This window comes from Protopterus annectens, chromosome 1.part1 (assembly GCF_019279795.1).
Source record: "Protopterus annectens isolate FY-2018-M chromosome 1.part1, PAN1.0, whole genome shotgun sequence".
In the NCBI taxonomy this organism is placed as follows: Eukaryota; Metazoa; Chordata; order Ceratodontiformes; family Protopteridae; genus Protopterus; species Protopterus annectens.
This window is the reverse complement of record NC_056726.1, coordinates 353422164-353438914: the sequence shown is the minus strand read 5'-3', so window position 1 is coordinate 353438914 and position 16751 is coordinate 353422164. Positions and strand designations below refer to the sequence as shown.

Sequence of the window (16751 nt, the reverse complement as noted above, 5' to 3'; positions counted from 1 at the left end):
AAGCAGCTGGCTCTTTAAGAGATAAAGTTACCTTTTCCAAAATAAAAATTATGGTCCTAAGAAGGAGGAATACATTTCTGTAGAGGTTTAAGGTGTAAAACTCCATAAAGAAAAGTTTAACCTCTGTCCTGGACATGAGGGCACTCCAAGGGTAGGCAAGTATTAATGGTCAGTAAGAGTAGGCCACCCCTGAATGCAACAGGTCACACAAGTATTGAGGAGTACTTTGGGGGTGTCCATTAAAAGGGGTTGGAGGTTACATTTAACGCAACAGAAGGAAAATCTCTTCCACTTGGCTGTTTAAGACTTTCTGGTGTTAGGTTTTCTGGGTTCTTAGAGAAACTAAGCTACTTCAAAAAAAAAATGCTTCTTGCAGAGAATGAAATCCTATCTTTCAGAGGGTCAGGCTGAGAGAGTTGAGACTGGGAAGAAGGACCTGTTTCTTTCTTTTGGGTGATTAGATCAGTTTTTGGTGGGATTCTCCAGAACTTTCCCTTTGACAGGTGAAAAAGGAGAGGGAATAAGTGTTGTCCTTGCCAAAATAGTGCCAGAAGTAGACGTTTTGAGGATTCCTTCTGGGCCTTGAGGAGAAGCCTCGGGAGCAGAGGTAAAGGTGGATATGCATAAAAGGAACTTCCTCATCCATCTGAAAGAGAAGGCATCTGCCCTCCAAGCTGGAGGTGTTGGAGTCCTTGTGCAGAACAGAGGAACTAGGTAGTTTTCAGAAAAAGCAAAAGAGGTCTACCTGAGGGGTTCCCCATCTGAGAGTGATACCTCTGAAGATCTTGTGCCTTTTTTAGGCAAAGGTGAAAGGAAAAAAATCACCACCGTGACAGATACAAGCATGCAAAATCTGAAGGTAATGCCACTCAATGCTAGAAGTCTAAACCTCAAAATGCACTCTCTAGAGGCACTCCTAAAAATGGAGAACATCGATATCTGTGTAGTAACCGAGACCTGGTTAAGGCTCCATAGTGCACCCCTGCAATACCAGGCTACAACTCTTACCACACTTTTCGGCCATCAAACCATGACCGAAACAATAAAGGTGTAAGAGTGTCCATATTCATAAAGGATATTCACAACACCAGGCTAGTTGCCCAACACAATGCGTCTGAAATTCTCCAGGTGCAACTAACACTAGGTAACACTGCAATCCAAATTGTAGCTTGCTACAGATCACCCACCATGCCCCAAGATTGTCACTACACCTTTCTACACATACTGGAAAATATTAAGATACAAGCAAACACCCTAATACTGGGTGATTTCAACTACCCTGCCATTAACAGGGAAAACTACTAGTGTACCAACACCTTTGCCAAACAGTTCTTGGAATTCATAAATTCTAACACCCTGCAACAACTAATCCTTAGTCCCACCAGGGGCTCCAATATCCTAGACCTGGTCATTACCAACATGGGATATCAATGGTCCACACCTATGGTCACCCACTCATTGGTTAATGCTGACCATAAGCTAATCACCCTTGGCATCCACATCTCACCCCCCACCCAGTAAGGAAACCTTCATAAAAAACTTCTCCAATGCCAACTTCATGCTACTCAAGTCAGAAGTGACAAACTTCATGACACCCATGCAGACGGGAACTGAAAGTTTGACTACTGAATCCTACACCAAGGCACTGTATGAGCACATCCACTCATGCATGAATTGTGATATCTCCAATAAAACCAAGATGCTCGCCTCCAGAAAAAAAGGAAGCCAATCTGGTGGTCCCTTGCCATAAACAAACAGAATGGCATTAAATATAATGATCCCAAGGATATTGTCAATATCCTGGCAGATCGATTCAGTGCAAACTTCACCCCCCCTCACCCCCAAAAGGGCCCATCTCAATACCGAATGATTGCCTAATTCCGGTAATAACAGCCACACAGGTAAAAAAAAATGCTCTCTCCAAAGCTAAGAATGCAGCATCCATGGGGACAAGACGACATCCCAGGCTGTGTACTACATGAACTACAAAATGAACTGGCACCTCACCCAAGTGTCATGTTTAACCATAGCCTCACCTCAGGCTTCTTGCCCACTGAGTGGAGCACAGCTACAGTTATCCCACTCCACAACGGGGGACCCACCTTCGATCCCGGGAACTACCGCCCTATTAGTCTAACAAGGCTGATCTGCAAGGCCATGGAACGTATAATCATGGAACTTGTAAACAAAGACACTGGCAACCTTCAAACACTGGACCCCACACAGTTTGGGTTCGTGAAAGTCCGATCTTGTCTCCTGAACCTGACTGACTTCTTCGAATCAGTCACCAGAGCCAAGGACAAAGGTAAGGTAGTCCACACAGCATATATGGACCTCGCCAAAGCCTTCAACACCATCCCCCACTCTGGAATCATAGATAAACTTACTAAGCTGGGCATTAATCCCTATGTCACTCGATGGGCTGCCAACAGGTTTACTGACAAAACCCACACTGTAAAAGTAGCAGACTACAAATCCAGCTCCAGACATAAGTGGAGTACCTCAGGGTTCAATCCTGGGACTGCTGTTGTTTGGCATTTACTTCTCTGAAGCACAGGCCAACACTAAGGGACTCTGGCTAACAAAGTTCGCAGATGATTGCAAACTGGGAGCCATTAATGAATCCCCAAATTATGTGAATATTCTACAAAAGGGTCTTACAGAAACAGATGCTTGGTGCGAGAGCCACAAGCTCAAGCTCAATGCCAAGAAATGTATAGTTATCCCCTTTGGGAAAAAACATGCACCCATAAATTACCACATAGCAGACAGTACACTAAACACCGAAAGTGTAATGAAACTTAGGGACACAGGTGGACAGTGGTCTCACCTTTGATAACCACATCGCCACAACAGTCAGGAAATCCTATGTCGCACACCTCATCACTAAGGGCTTTTCATCCAGAAAAAAGGAGGTCATTGTCCCCCACTGTACTCATCCCTCATTAGAACCATTATAGAATACAACGCCCCATTTGGTATGTCTCAAGACATCTGCAACAACTGGAAAGGCTGCAGAAATACCTCACTAAAAGAATCACAGGCCTAAAGCAGATGCCCTATGCTGACCGTCTAAAAAAAACTCCACCTATACTCTGTCTCATATTGTCTACTCAGAGACTATCTCTGCTTAACATACAAGGTGGTGTCAAACCCAGAGCTGTTGGACATGCTACACTTAAAGAAATCCCAATCCCTCAGACACATGTTCCAGAGATCTAAACCTTGCCATCACAATGAACAAAACATGCTGGAGGGATACGTTCCTGTCCCAGAGACTCCACAGATTCTGGAATAGACTGCCCATACATGTCAAACAGAGAGCCTCTTTGGCACTCTTTAAAAGGAGCCATGATGACTGGATGGGAGATGGGAAATTCGCCCCAGGAATCACATCAGTCGACCTAGACAGGGGTTTAGGGAAGTAAATACTGTGGGAAGAAACAGCCAGGGAATTGTTATGGCTAGGCTTGTATAGGCCCTAGGGCCGATAGCCTAGTACCAACCTATGAACCTACTGTGTCCAATGACCATTCATGAGAGTCTTCCCCAAATTTCTGCTTGGAGTCAGCCAACACATTCAGTGGGTAGGGGTTGTATATCGCTGAGACAAAAGTTTACCTGAAAGGCTAGGTTGCAAATCTCCTGTGCAGGTCTGCACAGAGGGTCGGATCTTGTGCCTGTTTGTTCACATACCACATTACCATGGTATTGTCTGTGTACACCAAAAGAATGTCTGGTTTCCAAAGGCATGAAAAGTGCTACAGTGCTTGACGAAGTGCTTTCATTTCCTTTAAGCTGACGTGTTATTTTAATACATGGGCCTGCCACTCCCCTTGGATTCTGTGGTCTCCTTTCCAAGCTCCACATACCAGTCCGACACATCTGTAAAAAGGACTTGGTTGTGTGGGGCTGGAGTGCATGGGACACTTGGGCTGAGTGTAACCTGGTTGTGCCACCAAATGAGTTCCTTTCTTGATGCAAGGAAGAAGGGGAATGTTGGTATCAAGGGGGTGACAGTTTTGTGACCACACTGATTTCAGATACCATTGTTATTTTTCCTCAGGTATAATCTAGTAAGGGGCAACAGAGAAATGGGGGCAGCACCACGAGTCCCAATGCCCTGACAGCTTGCTGCCTGAGTAATAATCCTGGTCGGAAAGCAGTGAAAACTCATTGCCTAGTGAGATGACCTTCTCTTGAAGAATGGAGGCATGCATGGTAGACGTGCCCAGCTGACATTCAAGGAAGATCAGCTTCTGGGAAGAAGTGAGCTGGGATTTTTTTTAGTTGATGGTGAACACCAGAGAGTCAAAAGTTGTAAAACGAAGGTGCTTTAGAAAAGTTCCCCTGGTGTGATGACAGGAAATACCGCCAGCACAGCTAGCTGTAATTTTGCCAATGTCATTTGTGAATATCAACATGATTTATATAAGATGCTTGTATTACAACTGTATTAGAACTGTATGTCATGTGTATATCAAACTGGTCTGTACAGACATGCGTGTTAAAAAGGTATTTAATAAAGTGCTTGTGCTTAAAATGTAACCACAGCGTGCCCTACTGGAAAAGAAGAGAAATGTACATGCACTATTGTAACTGTTTAAAAGTATATATTTTAACAGTGGAAACAAATACAGGATGTTAACTTCAAAAAAATAAATTATTTTATGACTGTAATAAAAGATGGTATCTTTCAGTTTTCAACACAGCTATACAGACAAGAGTCTGTGCGGAGAAGCTTTCTGTATCGTCTTCAGAGTGAACTAATTACTAGTTTGGAAAGCATGAAGGAATGTAATTGTTTCATGACTTCCAGCATCTGCCAAAGATCTGAGGTCTATGTATTTTTACAGGTAGATGCTAAATACTGCTAGCTTCCAGCAGTGGAGGGTTCCACATGGGAGAGAGTCAGATAAGAAATTATGTCATTCGGCAAGCCATCCCAGCAGTAATATTTGAGATATTAATTTGAGAAGTCTCAGAGAGAGAGTGCATTCTGTACTCTGTCTTGGACCTGACAAGAATCATTCACCACACATCTCCTTGCTGTATAAGGAGGTTTCTTGGGTTATAGTAATTCTCTTAGATACACTCAGAAATATAGTGAAGCTTAGTTTAGATATTGTTTTCTTTATTTATTTGAGACTGTCCTGCAAGGTTGCTCTAAATACTTCCTGTGGTTATGAACTCTGTCACTGTGACTATATACTTTGTCTTGTTTATTTTTACTTATTAAAAAAAATTAAACCTTTTCATTGTGGTTGATCTGTGTACAGACATTTAAGTTCTGAGAGTACTTGTATATTTATATGGTGACACTGTGGGCCACTCCTAACAGCCTTGCTCTTGATCAAACTACCATTTGTATTAATACTACACAGCAAGATTGGACACCCTTTGTTAAGGGCCATAAAGAAGCTGATAAGGAGCTGACTGTTGGCAGTGCCAACTACCTTATAGTCTGGGCAGAAAGGGGCATAGCTAGTAAACCTCTGCCAGCCTCTGAAAGTGTGCGTCAGCTACTTGGCCAGGGATACAAAGCAATTGCTGGACAGAAAGAGTGCTTGGTAGGTCTTCGTTTGGTCACTCAGCTGAGGCCTCAACTCTATAGCTGTGCCACTGGGGAGTCTTAACAGGTATCTGAAGAAAGAGGGAGAAACCAGCCCTGGACTGACTGTGGTCTGTGTGTGCTCTTAAGGGAAACTGCACTTGATGCAGGCAGCTGTATCTGGAAATAGTGTGTGTACCTGTTATCCTCCCAGTGTATGGCCCCCAATGTTGCCAGTGGTGAGGACTGAGGCTCCTGATTTCTGGTCCAGTGGTGGGTCGTCACACCTGGATACAGATTGGAGTTTAAGCTGGTCAGGTATGGGAAAATCTGAATGCCTGGAATGCAACAGAAAGCGACCACTGCAGCCAAACACTTTGTGAGCACCCTTGGAGCTGTAGGCAGACCAAAGGCAAAGCAGTAAAATGAAAATATGACAAGTCAGTATTTTCTGCAAGCAGGGTGAATGGAAATATGAATGTAAGCACCTTTTAGGTCTATGGATACCAGGAAGGCTTGAGGGATTAGAAAAGTAGTAAGTCTGTAGGGGAACACCATTTTGAAAGAGGGCATTCTTGGAAAAGTGTTAAGCCTGGAGAGATCCAGGATGGGCCTCCAATAGGACACCATTCTAGGAACCAGGAAGAATAAATTCCCTTCCTGAATAGGATGAAGAATTACTTTTACAGTTTCCTGAGACAGTAACTCTTGTACATTGAGCTCTATGTGATGTAGCTGGTTGGGAGGCGGAAGAGAGACATCACCCTCCCGTCCCCCGAATTGGACTGTTCTCTCAGGACATGGAGTAACCCTCCTTAATAATGGTTAGTACCCACTTGTTTGAGTTTGTTTCCCCAGACAGGAAAATTTGAGTGTGCGGTCGAAGAGTGGGGGTTGTTGGGGCAGTTAAGTAGTAACAGGGGCCTGCTACTAAACTGAGGCCTCTCAGAAGGCGTATCCCCTCAGAGTTTTCTCTGGAAATCTTTTCTTGGCAGCCTTCCTTTGCCTATGAGGATCCTATGATGCATCTTGGTGAGGGAGAAGGATTTAGCTGGACAATTTCTGCGGTACCCGAGAATAACAGACAGTAGGATTTAATGTGAATCTTTCAAATTTTTTGCCCTGCTCTTGCAAAGCCTTGCAGAGGCTAGCAGCATGTGGGCCAAAAAGGAGACTTATCAAAGGTAGTCTCGAAAATCTTATCAAATCTTCAGGGATAGAGTGGCTCCTTAAACAGGCAAAAAGTGTAATCATGGAACCAGTGGCAGCAAACCTGGAACAGCTATCCACAGCATCATGGCTACATTTTATAATGTGCATGGCTACTTCAAACACCTGGGCCACTAAAGACTGCACAAGTTATTTTAAGTCTGGAGTCTGTGGCTCCTTGATGGTCATGCTTATGGAGTGCAAAAGAGCATACTTGGCCATTCCATTTTGAGAGCTTATAGATCTAAAGGCTAGGGTGGAGGAAGTATACACCTTCTTGCCCTGCCTTTCCATTGCTCGACTATCTTTGTCACTGGGGTGAACCTTAGTGCCAAGCAGCAACTTGGAAGCCTTGTCCGAAGTCAGAGGAAACTGTGGCTGGGTCTGCCACAGGACTTTTTTTTAGAGGTATTTGAGTTCATCAGGACCGTTACAAAACTCATGTGGTCTTTTTGGAGCAGGGGACAAAGTCTGGAACTAAAGAATTGGCCTGAAAGGTGTCCAGGTAAGCCTCAAGCGCAGGGGTGACTGGAGGGTGGGCAGGGGTGCCTATCTCCAAAATAAACTGTAGTATCCCTTTTGCACCTCACACACCAGGCTGGCCTGCCATTTACAATGCTTTATCATGCTCTGTAAGGTTACTCTAAAGTAGGCCTCTTCCAGGGGAATACATGGTGTGGTTTGAAAAGTCACAAAGGAAGGGGGCTTCAAAGACACTATTGCCTTGATAAGATCTTGAGAAAAATCAAAGCATTCTTCCTTAGACGCAGAAGGTGATGTCAAGTGTTTACGTTTTTGTTTCTTCTTTTTTGGGGGGTTAATAAGCTTAGGAGGTTCTGAACCTCGGCGCATTTCTGTACGGATACAGAGAATTTCTTCCTGTACAAGGATCTGAGGAATTTTTCAAGGGCCTTCAGATACAATGATTTGTGGTTTGCCGGAGGACTCAGTTGTCTGCAAGGCCTCAGGAGCCATACTGACCTCTAACGGGACTGCAGTAGAGGTCTCGCGAGAAGACAACTGGTGTACCGCAGGTTTGACCACCACAGCAGGTATGTCTGATTCCAATAAGACAGGTGGAGAATCTTCTGTCAGCTTATGTTTTCCTAACATGGGAGGCCCACATCTGGCCCTTCTGACATAGTGGACTTGGCCAAACATTTTAGATACTGGTTCTCAAGAAAATTCTTAAGTGTTGGTAGCTTAGATCTGAGGGTTTTCAAAATGAATGACTAAGCAGATGGGACAAGATTTATAGTCATGTTCAGGGCCTAGACAGAACAGACACCAAGTCTTTGTACAGAATTTTATTACCACACTCACACTTACTCCTCCTAGTAAACATCTAAAAATTAGCAAGAGACAAGAAACTAGAAGGTTCCTAAACAGAGAACTCATCTAATCTGACAAGTGATGCTACAGTACCTAGCGACCAAGCGATACAGGCGGGTGCAACTACCTGCATTTCTGCTGGTGGAAAGATAGTCTGAGAATCTTGTAAGTATGTCCACTTTTATACCCAGATGCCTACAAGATGAGGTCATTGTACGCACATGTCACACAAATGTAAAGATTTGGTTGCTCATCAGATGTCAGTAAGCTACAACCCCATCTGTTAATACTGCAACAGTGACGACATCAGGATTTGTGTTAGCATGCATTTTTTAAAGGATATGAAGTCTGAAATTTAAATATGTTTGATTTATTGACGTCAATCAGTGATTTGCCAGAAAGCAACAAATTTTATGAGGAACAGACCACAAATATGAGGTGAAAACCTAGTCCTAGACAATTGAGAGGTATGCACCACTTACCATTTAACTGTTCTATTTAAGAAAAACACACACAAGTATACATACCAACTGATACACAAATGCAATTTTGTAGTTGCAGTTCTAATTAAATGCCCACAGAGGTACAATTAGAAGCTTGAAATTCCATTAAAATAATAACAGCACAAGGACAGAACAAACTTCTTTACTATGATGAGACTAATCACCCACCTTTTCAGATACAGAACCAACTGCAAAGCAGCTTTCCAGTGCTTCTAATGAGCTTCCAACCAATCTGAAAAAGAAAAGAATAAGTGACAAGCAGACTGTCAACAAAAAGAAGCAATATCAATAGTTAAAAAAATGAAAATGCTAATTCAACAAGGAAAAAGTAAATAAACACCAAAATGCAGCATAATAAATATAAATTTAAAATCAACTGCATCAAAAAAGTGTTTTTATTAAAAAATTACAAACTCTGAGTTATATTCTCTGCAATGCTTTTCCTGTCCAAAGTTTGTTATTCTGCACTGCTGTGGAAGATGTAAGCAGGGGAAAGTGGAAGTGAGCAGTCTACTCCAATTTGCTCAATCTGCAGTGAGTGGATAATGGTCAACCAATAACAGCTAATCTGTCCCCATATAAAAAGGTGGCGTCCATGGTAGTAGTGACCACATCAATGGGTAGCAAAAGCTCCACAATCTCAAACTGTAAGTGGTAGACCTCACCTGGGTATGTATGGTACACAATGTCTGGGAAAGGGTGCAAGATGCTCCCATGGTGACAGAGGTTTAAACAGGGGCTGGGTTGTAACCAAAATAATGTCAATCATGAATGCCTACATGACAGACATGTCACAAACTGCACTCCCTCCCAGTTGATGAGGAATCAATGGACAGTGGTAGTGGCTTGATGGGTGGCAGGCAAAGGAGACAGGAAAAGTATACAGAAAAAAAGTTTATTGTACTTCACTATTTGAGATGTCAACTCAAGACATGTACTTCGAGTAGAAGGTAACCTAAATGGCAAGACCAATTCCATTTCTCTGGTGAGTAAACTCACTGAAGTAAAATCCATGTAATGAAAATAAGCAAACACACTAATCCCCAACTTCAAAATGCACAATGTTTGTCAGAAACTAAGACAGTTCCCATGCTCACTGTACTCCTGGATGTGATCAAGTCAGACAACCTCTGGATGATGATGAACACAAGGACCACAGAAAGGGAATCTGCATCTCAAGCCATAAACTAAAACACAGTCAGCCATTTATGCAAGACAAAACGCACATGAACTTAAACCTCAGTAATGAGGTTACCATACACACACACACACACACACACACACACACACACACACACACACACACACACACACACACACCAACCCGTAAAAGTTGCTACTACACCAGTGGGAAGCACTGACTCACCCACTTGAAATCTCTTATCTCCTTGAGCCTGAATGCCAGCACATGCCAACATGAACCCTTCATATCAGGAGCTGTCATCCATACCTACACAGGAATGAAGGACTTGACAATATTCACTTTGAAACACTAACTTGCTTAATGATTCCAATCACTTTCAGTTTTAAGAACCAGCAAAAAAATGTCTCCTAGAAGAAAGGATGAATCTTGCGTCTCTTTTTGGAAAGATCTTGCCCTGACTAATAAACCAAGCATTTTTTTTATTTAAAAAAACTGGCTGTAAGAAAGTACCTTGTAACCCTTTTACAAAATATTTTTAATCCAATGGTCTGGGGTGACAATACCCCAGCTGATGTGACACGGTCATTCTGCCAATTACAGACATCTTTTCTATCAAACTAGCATCATAAAGAGCAAGTACAAGAAAAAGGAGATCAGAGAATGACCATGTTATCAATGGCTCAAGTTCACCTATACAGTAAATTACTAGATACATCTTTGTCAGTACAGGAAGGCATTTCATCTTTGAGTACGAACTGTGCCTTAGGAACCCATTTCTCTTGTCAGCCTACCCCCAGGTGAAAGTTGACCTTGCCTGTAACATACTCCTAAAATGTAAACTTCTGCCCGGACCATGCGTTTTCAGAAATGAAATCTGCCACATGTTCCTAGTGATCCAAAAGCTGGAGTGGTCTGCACAATATTAGATGAGACTTCATTTTTTTTTCTGTTGGTCCATCCTTATAACCAAGTGTCAGTCTCTTCAAACAACTCTTTCTCGAATAGAGTTCTCATGTGTTTAAAACCTTATATGTATAAGGGTTGCTCTTTCAAGCCCACCTCCAAGACAACCATATACTCTGGAGGGTTGGGAGGGTGGCCTAATGGTTAAGGTGTTTGTCTTACAAACACAAGGTACAAGGTTTGAGTCTTACAAGGGATAATTGGCTAGGCTTAAAATAGCTCACAAGAGCAGTTAGCCTAGTACTAATCTATGAACCTATGAACCTATAAAGGAGTGACATACTGTGGATATAAAAAGTTTACACACCCCTGTTAAAATGTCCGTTTTTTGTGATACAAAAAAATGAGATCACAATAAGTAATTTCAAAATTATTCCCACTTTTAATGTGACCTATAACCTGTACAATTCAATTGAAAAACAAACAAATCTGTTAGGGGGAAAAATATAAATTAAAAAAAAAAACTAACAATAAGCTGGTTGTAGAAGTGTTCACACCCTTAAACTAATACTTTGATGAAGCACCTTTTGATTTAATTACAGGATTCAGTCTTCTTGGGTAGGAGTCTATCAGCATGGCACATCTTGACTTGGCAATATTTGCCTACTCTTCCTTGCAAAATCAGACTGCAAGGGCATCTCTTGTGCACAGCCCTCTTCAGGTCACTCCACAGATTTTCTATTGGATTTAGGTCTGGGCTCTGGCTGGCCCATTCCAAAACTTTAATTTTCTTCTGGTAAAGCCATTCTTTTGTTAATTTGGAAGCATGCTTGGGGTCACTGCCATGTTGAAAGGTAAAATTCCTCTTCATCTTCAGCTTTCTCCTAGCAGAAGCCAGAAAGTTTTTGGGCCAAAAGTGACTGGTATTTGGAACTGTTCATAATTCCCTCCACCTTGACTAAAGCTGAACAAAAGCAATGCCACTGCATATTTCCACCAGCATGCTTCACCATGGGGATGGTGTTCTTTTGGTGATGCCAAGTGTTGTTCTTCCGCCAAACGTACCTTTTGGAATTGTGGCCAAAATGTTCGACCTTGGTCTCATAAGACCATAACATATTTTCCCACATGCTTTTGGGAGACAATGTATTGTTTTGAAAATTTTATCTGGGCCTGGATGTTTTTCTGTGTAAGAAAAGGCTTCCGTCTTGCAGCCCTACTCCATTAGCTCAGACACATGGAGAATATAGGAGCTTGTTGTCACATGTAGTACACAACCAGTACTTGCCAGAAATTCCTGCAGCTCCTTCACTGTTGCTGTACGTCTCTTGGCAGCCTCCCTGACGAAATTTCATCTGGTCTTTTCATCAATTTTGGAAGGATGTCCAGTTCTTTGCAACATCACTGCTGTCCCATATTTTCTCCACTTTTTGACGACTGTCTTCACTGTGTTCCATGACATATGCAATGATGTGGAAATTTCTTTGTACCCGTCTCCTGACGGACTTTCAAGAATGAGATCCCTTTGATGCTTTCTCTGCGAACCATGGCAACGGAGTAAATGTCAGGAAAATCCTACTAGGACAGCTGAACGTTATTTGGGGTTAGAGTCTCTTTAATTGATGTCAGGTGTGTACCCAAGAAGACTGAATGCTGTAATTAAATCAAAAGGTGCTTCAACAAAGCATTAGTTTAAGGGTGTGCACACTTTTGCAACCAGCTTATTGCATGTTTTTTTTTTTAATTTATATATTTTTCCCCTAACAGATGTTTTTCAATTGAATTGTACAGGTTATAGGTCACATTAAAGGTAGGAAAAGTTTTGAAATTATTTATTGTGGTCTCTTTTTTTATATCACAAAAACCTGGCATTTTAACAGGGGTGTTTAAACTTTTTATATCCACTGTATGACCAATAAAACTTTTGGAAACAAATTAAAAGAGGTGCCCAATACATTAGAAATTGGGAATCGTCATCCTATAATGACTGCACTTCCAACATGGAAGTCAGTGAAAGGATTATAACATTCTGACAAAGGACAATACCTAACAAAGTCCAAACTAGCACGTGCTAGACAGGACAATTTTAGCTACTGTTTCAAACATGTTAGTACCTTTTTATGGAGTCAAAAACAGTCAGCATGCTTTTTTGGTATTCAGACAGGAGTTTATGAAATCCACTTGCTCCAGATGCGAGAAAAAAAGTATTTAACTGAAACATTCTTCCATCTGACACGTTACACTTTTTACTTATATTTGCTTACAGAGGGAGTGCATCGATTTGTAAGCATAGCCTTAGGATCACATAAGAAATTAACAAAATTGACAGACAAAAAGGATATCCTAAAAAAACAAAAGTTATGTAACTCAGCACAATGATGCATCTGTATTGTCGGTTTCTGTCAATCCTTACTGAAGAGGTCTTCGATCTGTCCTCAAATCTGACTTCAGCCACTTTCCTGACTTAGGATATGTAGCTCAGGCATCGCCCCTTACCCACAATCTCTTCCAAACCTCATTACCTCAGTTCGGGTTTATCCACAGCCTAGTGACAGCCCAAATAGTATCCATAAAACACAAACACCCAGACAGAAACAGACAATGTAGAAAAAATATACAATACAACAAAGCAGCCTAATCTGGAGCTGGAACAGTGAGAAACTCTTGGTATATGCCCCAAGGTCATAAAGAAGTTTAGGTGGAAGTCTTCTATGAAAAGGAAGGGTGAAGGAGGGAGGGAGGTTGGTTGACGAAACAGACAACCTAGAAGCATCGTTACGCTGAGTACATAACTTCTCTATCTGATGATGTTCTCAGCTACTTTATTCTTTCAGGATGGTCTTCACGGAAGGATATTCTGGAAGAAGGCAAAACCGAAAGCCACCCTTATCCCTGGAAAATAATTATCCAGTTTATAATGAGCAATAAAAGTATGCACTTTGGTCCAACTAGCACAAATATCACTGACTGATGTCCTCAACAAGAAACTAGAGGAAGTGGATACAGATCTTGTTGAATGTGCTTTCAGGAGTTTTGGTAAAGTCAAGCCTTTGTCTTCACAGACTTGAGAAATGGAACTAGCCAACCATTTTGCTAAGGTAACTTCTGGCACAGCCTGACCCAGTTTGGCTTCAGAAAAGAATGCAAACAGTTGGCATTGCGTTCTGAAAGGACTCATTATGTGGAGGTAGAAATTTGTCTATGTACATCTAGAATATGAAGCACATATCCCCCTGTATTACTCAACTTGGAGAAGAAACCTGTCAAGTTAATAGTCTGAGTGTTGACTCAGATGCCACCATAGGTAGAAAGGAAGTATTGGTACGTAAAGAGATTCTGTCCTGTTCTTCTGGAAAACAATATACGAGGGGCTTGACAAGACAAAGGAGTTCCGACAATCTTCTGGTTTGCGTAACGGCTACCAGAAAAATAGTTTCCCCAAGTCAGGAACTTTAAATCCAGTTTGGCTGCCGATTCAAATGGAGACTGCTTTAATGCCTGCATTAGCACAGTAAGGACCCAAGGAGGGGTGGGGTCTTTGACTGGAGACCAGAGAAGAAAAATTCCCTTAAGAAAGGCTTTACTCAATTTCAGAGAGGCCAAAGATGAAGGATTCTCATCGGTGTTTAAGTTGGATATTGCAGCTAATCAGACTGACAGTGGAATAGCTTTGCTCCATCACGAAAAACCTGAGGTAAGAAATTCAACCATTACTGATACAGGGGCAGAGAGAAAGGGTCTAAATCTGTTTAGAGGTCCAAATGGAAAATCTTTGCCATGGTGCATGCATGAAGTACTGTGATCTGTAGTGTGTAAGACTAGACAGACAGAGGTTCTAATGTCCCTTTCCAGCCAATTTGGTGTGTGTGTGTGTGTGTATGTGTTTGGAGTGCTCTGTAGAACAGGTTGTGGTACCACTCTCATTGCAGCTGAGTGTGTGAGTGGATGTGACATCAGCCTATGGGATCATGGACTCATTGGAATTTAAACTGCGGCGTGGCACATTAATACAGTGGTCTACAAGTGTGATGGTCTTGGGTTTGAAATAGGGGACAGGTATTTATTTCTGGCAGCTTGTGTAGCTCAGTGGACTGGGGGAGTTAGCATGGGTGATGGTGTTGATGGTTCTAATCTGCAAGTATCCACATCACAGGGACCTAAACCTTGTCAGCACAATAAACAGAACATGCTGGAGGGATAGATTCCTGTCCCAGAGGCTTCCCATACTCTGGAACAAACTACTTATTCCTGTCCCAGAGACTTCCCATACTCTGGAACAAACTACTTATCTGTATCAAACAAAGCTCCTCATTAGCACTCCAAGAAAAATCTTGATGATTGGATAGGAGATAGGAAATTCACCCTGGGGATCACTTCTGTGGCTCTGCTCGACAGGGGCACAGAAAAATAATTTTCTTGGGTGGCGAAAGCCAAGGAACATTTTTGGCTAGGCTTATATAGGCCCTAGGACCAACAGCCTTGTACCTACCTATGAAATGTTCTGGGCCGCTATCTCCTCCCCCTCCACCCAGGAAATAAAGAGAACAGCTGCCCAAACCCAAGTCTCACTGACTTGGACATTGCAACTCAATTTAACAGCTTCTTCATAGATTGCATAGCCAAACAGTGCTCTTCTTTTCCCCTTCCTCTCAACATAAACTCTTCCACCCCACCCCCAACCCCAACTACCACTCTCTCCTGAAATTTTTACTTGAGAAAGCCCTGCATTGTACCAGAGTGAAAGTGCATGTGTGTTGAGTACTTTAAAATAAATTACCAGCCATTTCCAGTGGGTCTGGACTGCTTTTTTTTGTATTTGAGATCCATCCAAGAAGCAAACGTCCCATCCATCTTGCACCAAGTACATATCATCCCACTACACAAAGAAGGCAAAAACTGACACCTCCAACTTCAGACCTATACCTATTCTTTCCTCCATTTCAAAAATCCTAGAGAAATGCATTCATACACAACTCATGTCATATCTTACACAAAACAATCTTCTTACCCGGACTGAACACGGTTTCCGGCCTGGCCATAGCACCATGACTGCCCTCCTATCCTTTCTTGGAATTATAAATCAAGCTCACAATTCTGGAAAACTTGTATCCTGCCTATTCCTAGATTGATCCAAAGCTTTCGATACAGTCTTCCACCCTCCACTTTTAACTCTGTTCTCATCTTCTCAACCTCTCTACCTCGGCCTGGTTCTCAAGCTACCTCTCTGAACGTTAAGCTGTGCAATGGAAATTCCCAACCTCCACCTCTCAAAACACCCACACCGGTGTCCCACAAGGTTCTGTTCTAGGACCACTTCTTCAATATATTTATTAACAACTTTCACCACTCCATCCCGGACTCATCACTTGTCCAATATGCAGATGACTCAACTATCATCTGCTCTGCTTACACCCCCTCTGACCTACTTCTAAAAACTCAGCTAGCCTTCTCTAAAACAGAATCCTGGATGAAAAATAACCATCTTGCCCTTAATTCAAATAAAACTAAACTTGTGATCTTTATCCCCTCCAGAAACTCCCCAATAGAGACAAACTCTTTCTCAATACTCAGTAGCAATAACATCCTAATCAAAATCATATCTAATACAAAACGTCTTGGAGTCATCATCAACGACCATCTAAAATTTGACACCCATATTCAATCCGCCATTAAAAAAAAAAAAAACACCATAAACTAGGACTTCTATACAGGCATAATCACTACCTCTACCCCACCACCAGAAAAACCCTAGCTTCTTCCTTCTTTCTCCCCTCTCTAATGTATGGTGTCCCCCTGTTAAATAATCTCCAACTCTGACTACAATCCAAGCTTGAATCATGCTATAATAAAATAAGCAAATTTGCTACCAACAATAAAAACTCCTCCCACTACTGACACTCTCTCTAAACTTTACAATGGCTCGAACTTCCCAATTACCTGATCTTGCTTAAACTCACTATTGCCCACACAAGCTCATCCACAAACCTACCAGCTGCCCCTCTCTCTCTCTACTACACTCAAACCCTACATCCCTAACCAATCACTCAGATCAGAAAACCAAAGCCTCCTACAGATCCACAAACCATCACAAACCCTTTGTCCACCTCCT

At 42.1% G+C, this 16751-nt stretch overlaps 1 protein-coding gene across 1 annotated transcript in view; it reads right to left on the bottom strand.

Annotated features, from left to right (window-relative positions):
- UBR4 (ubiquitin protein ligase E3 component n-recognin 4) overlaps positions 1 to 16751 on the bottom strand; it is a 3959899-nt gene that overhangs the window by 2128856 nt on the left and 1814292 nt on the right. Inside the window, 1 exon segment of the mRNA XM_044087073.1 lies at positions 8764 to 8827. Within this exon segment, the coding sequence (XP_043943008.1) occupies positions 8764 to 8827 (64 nt within the window).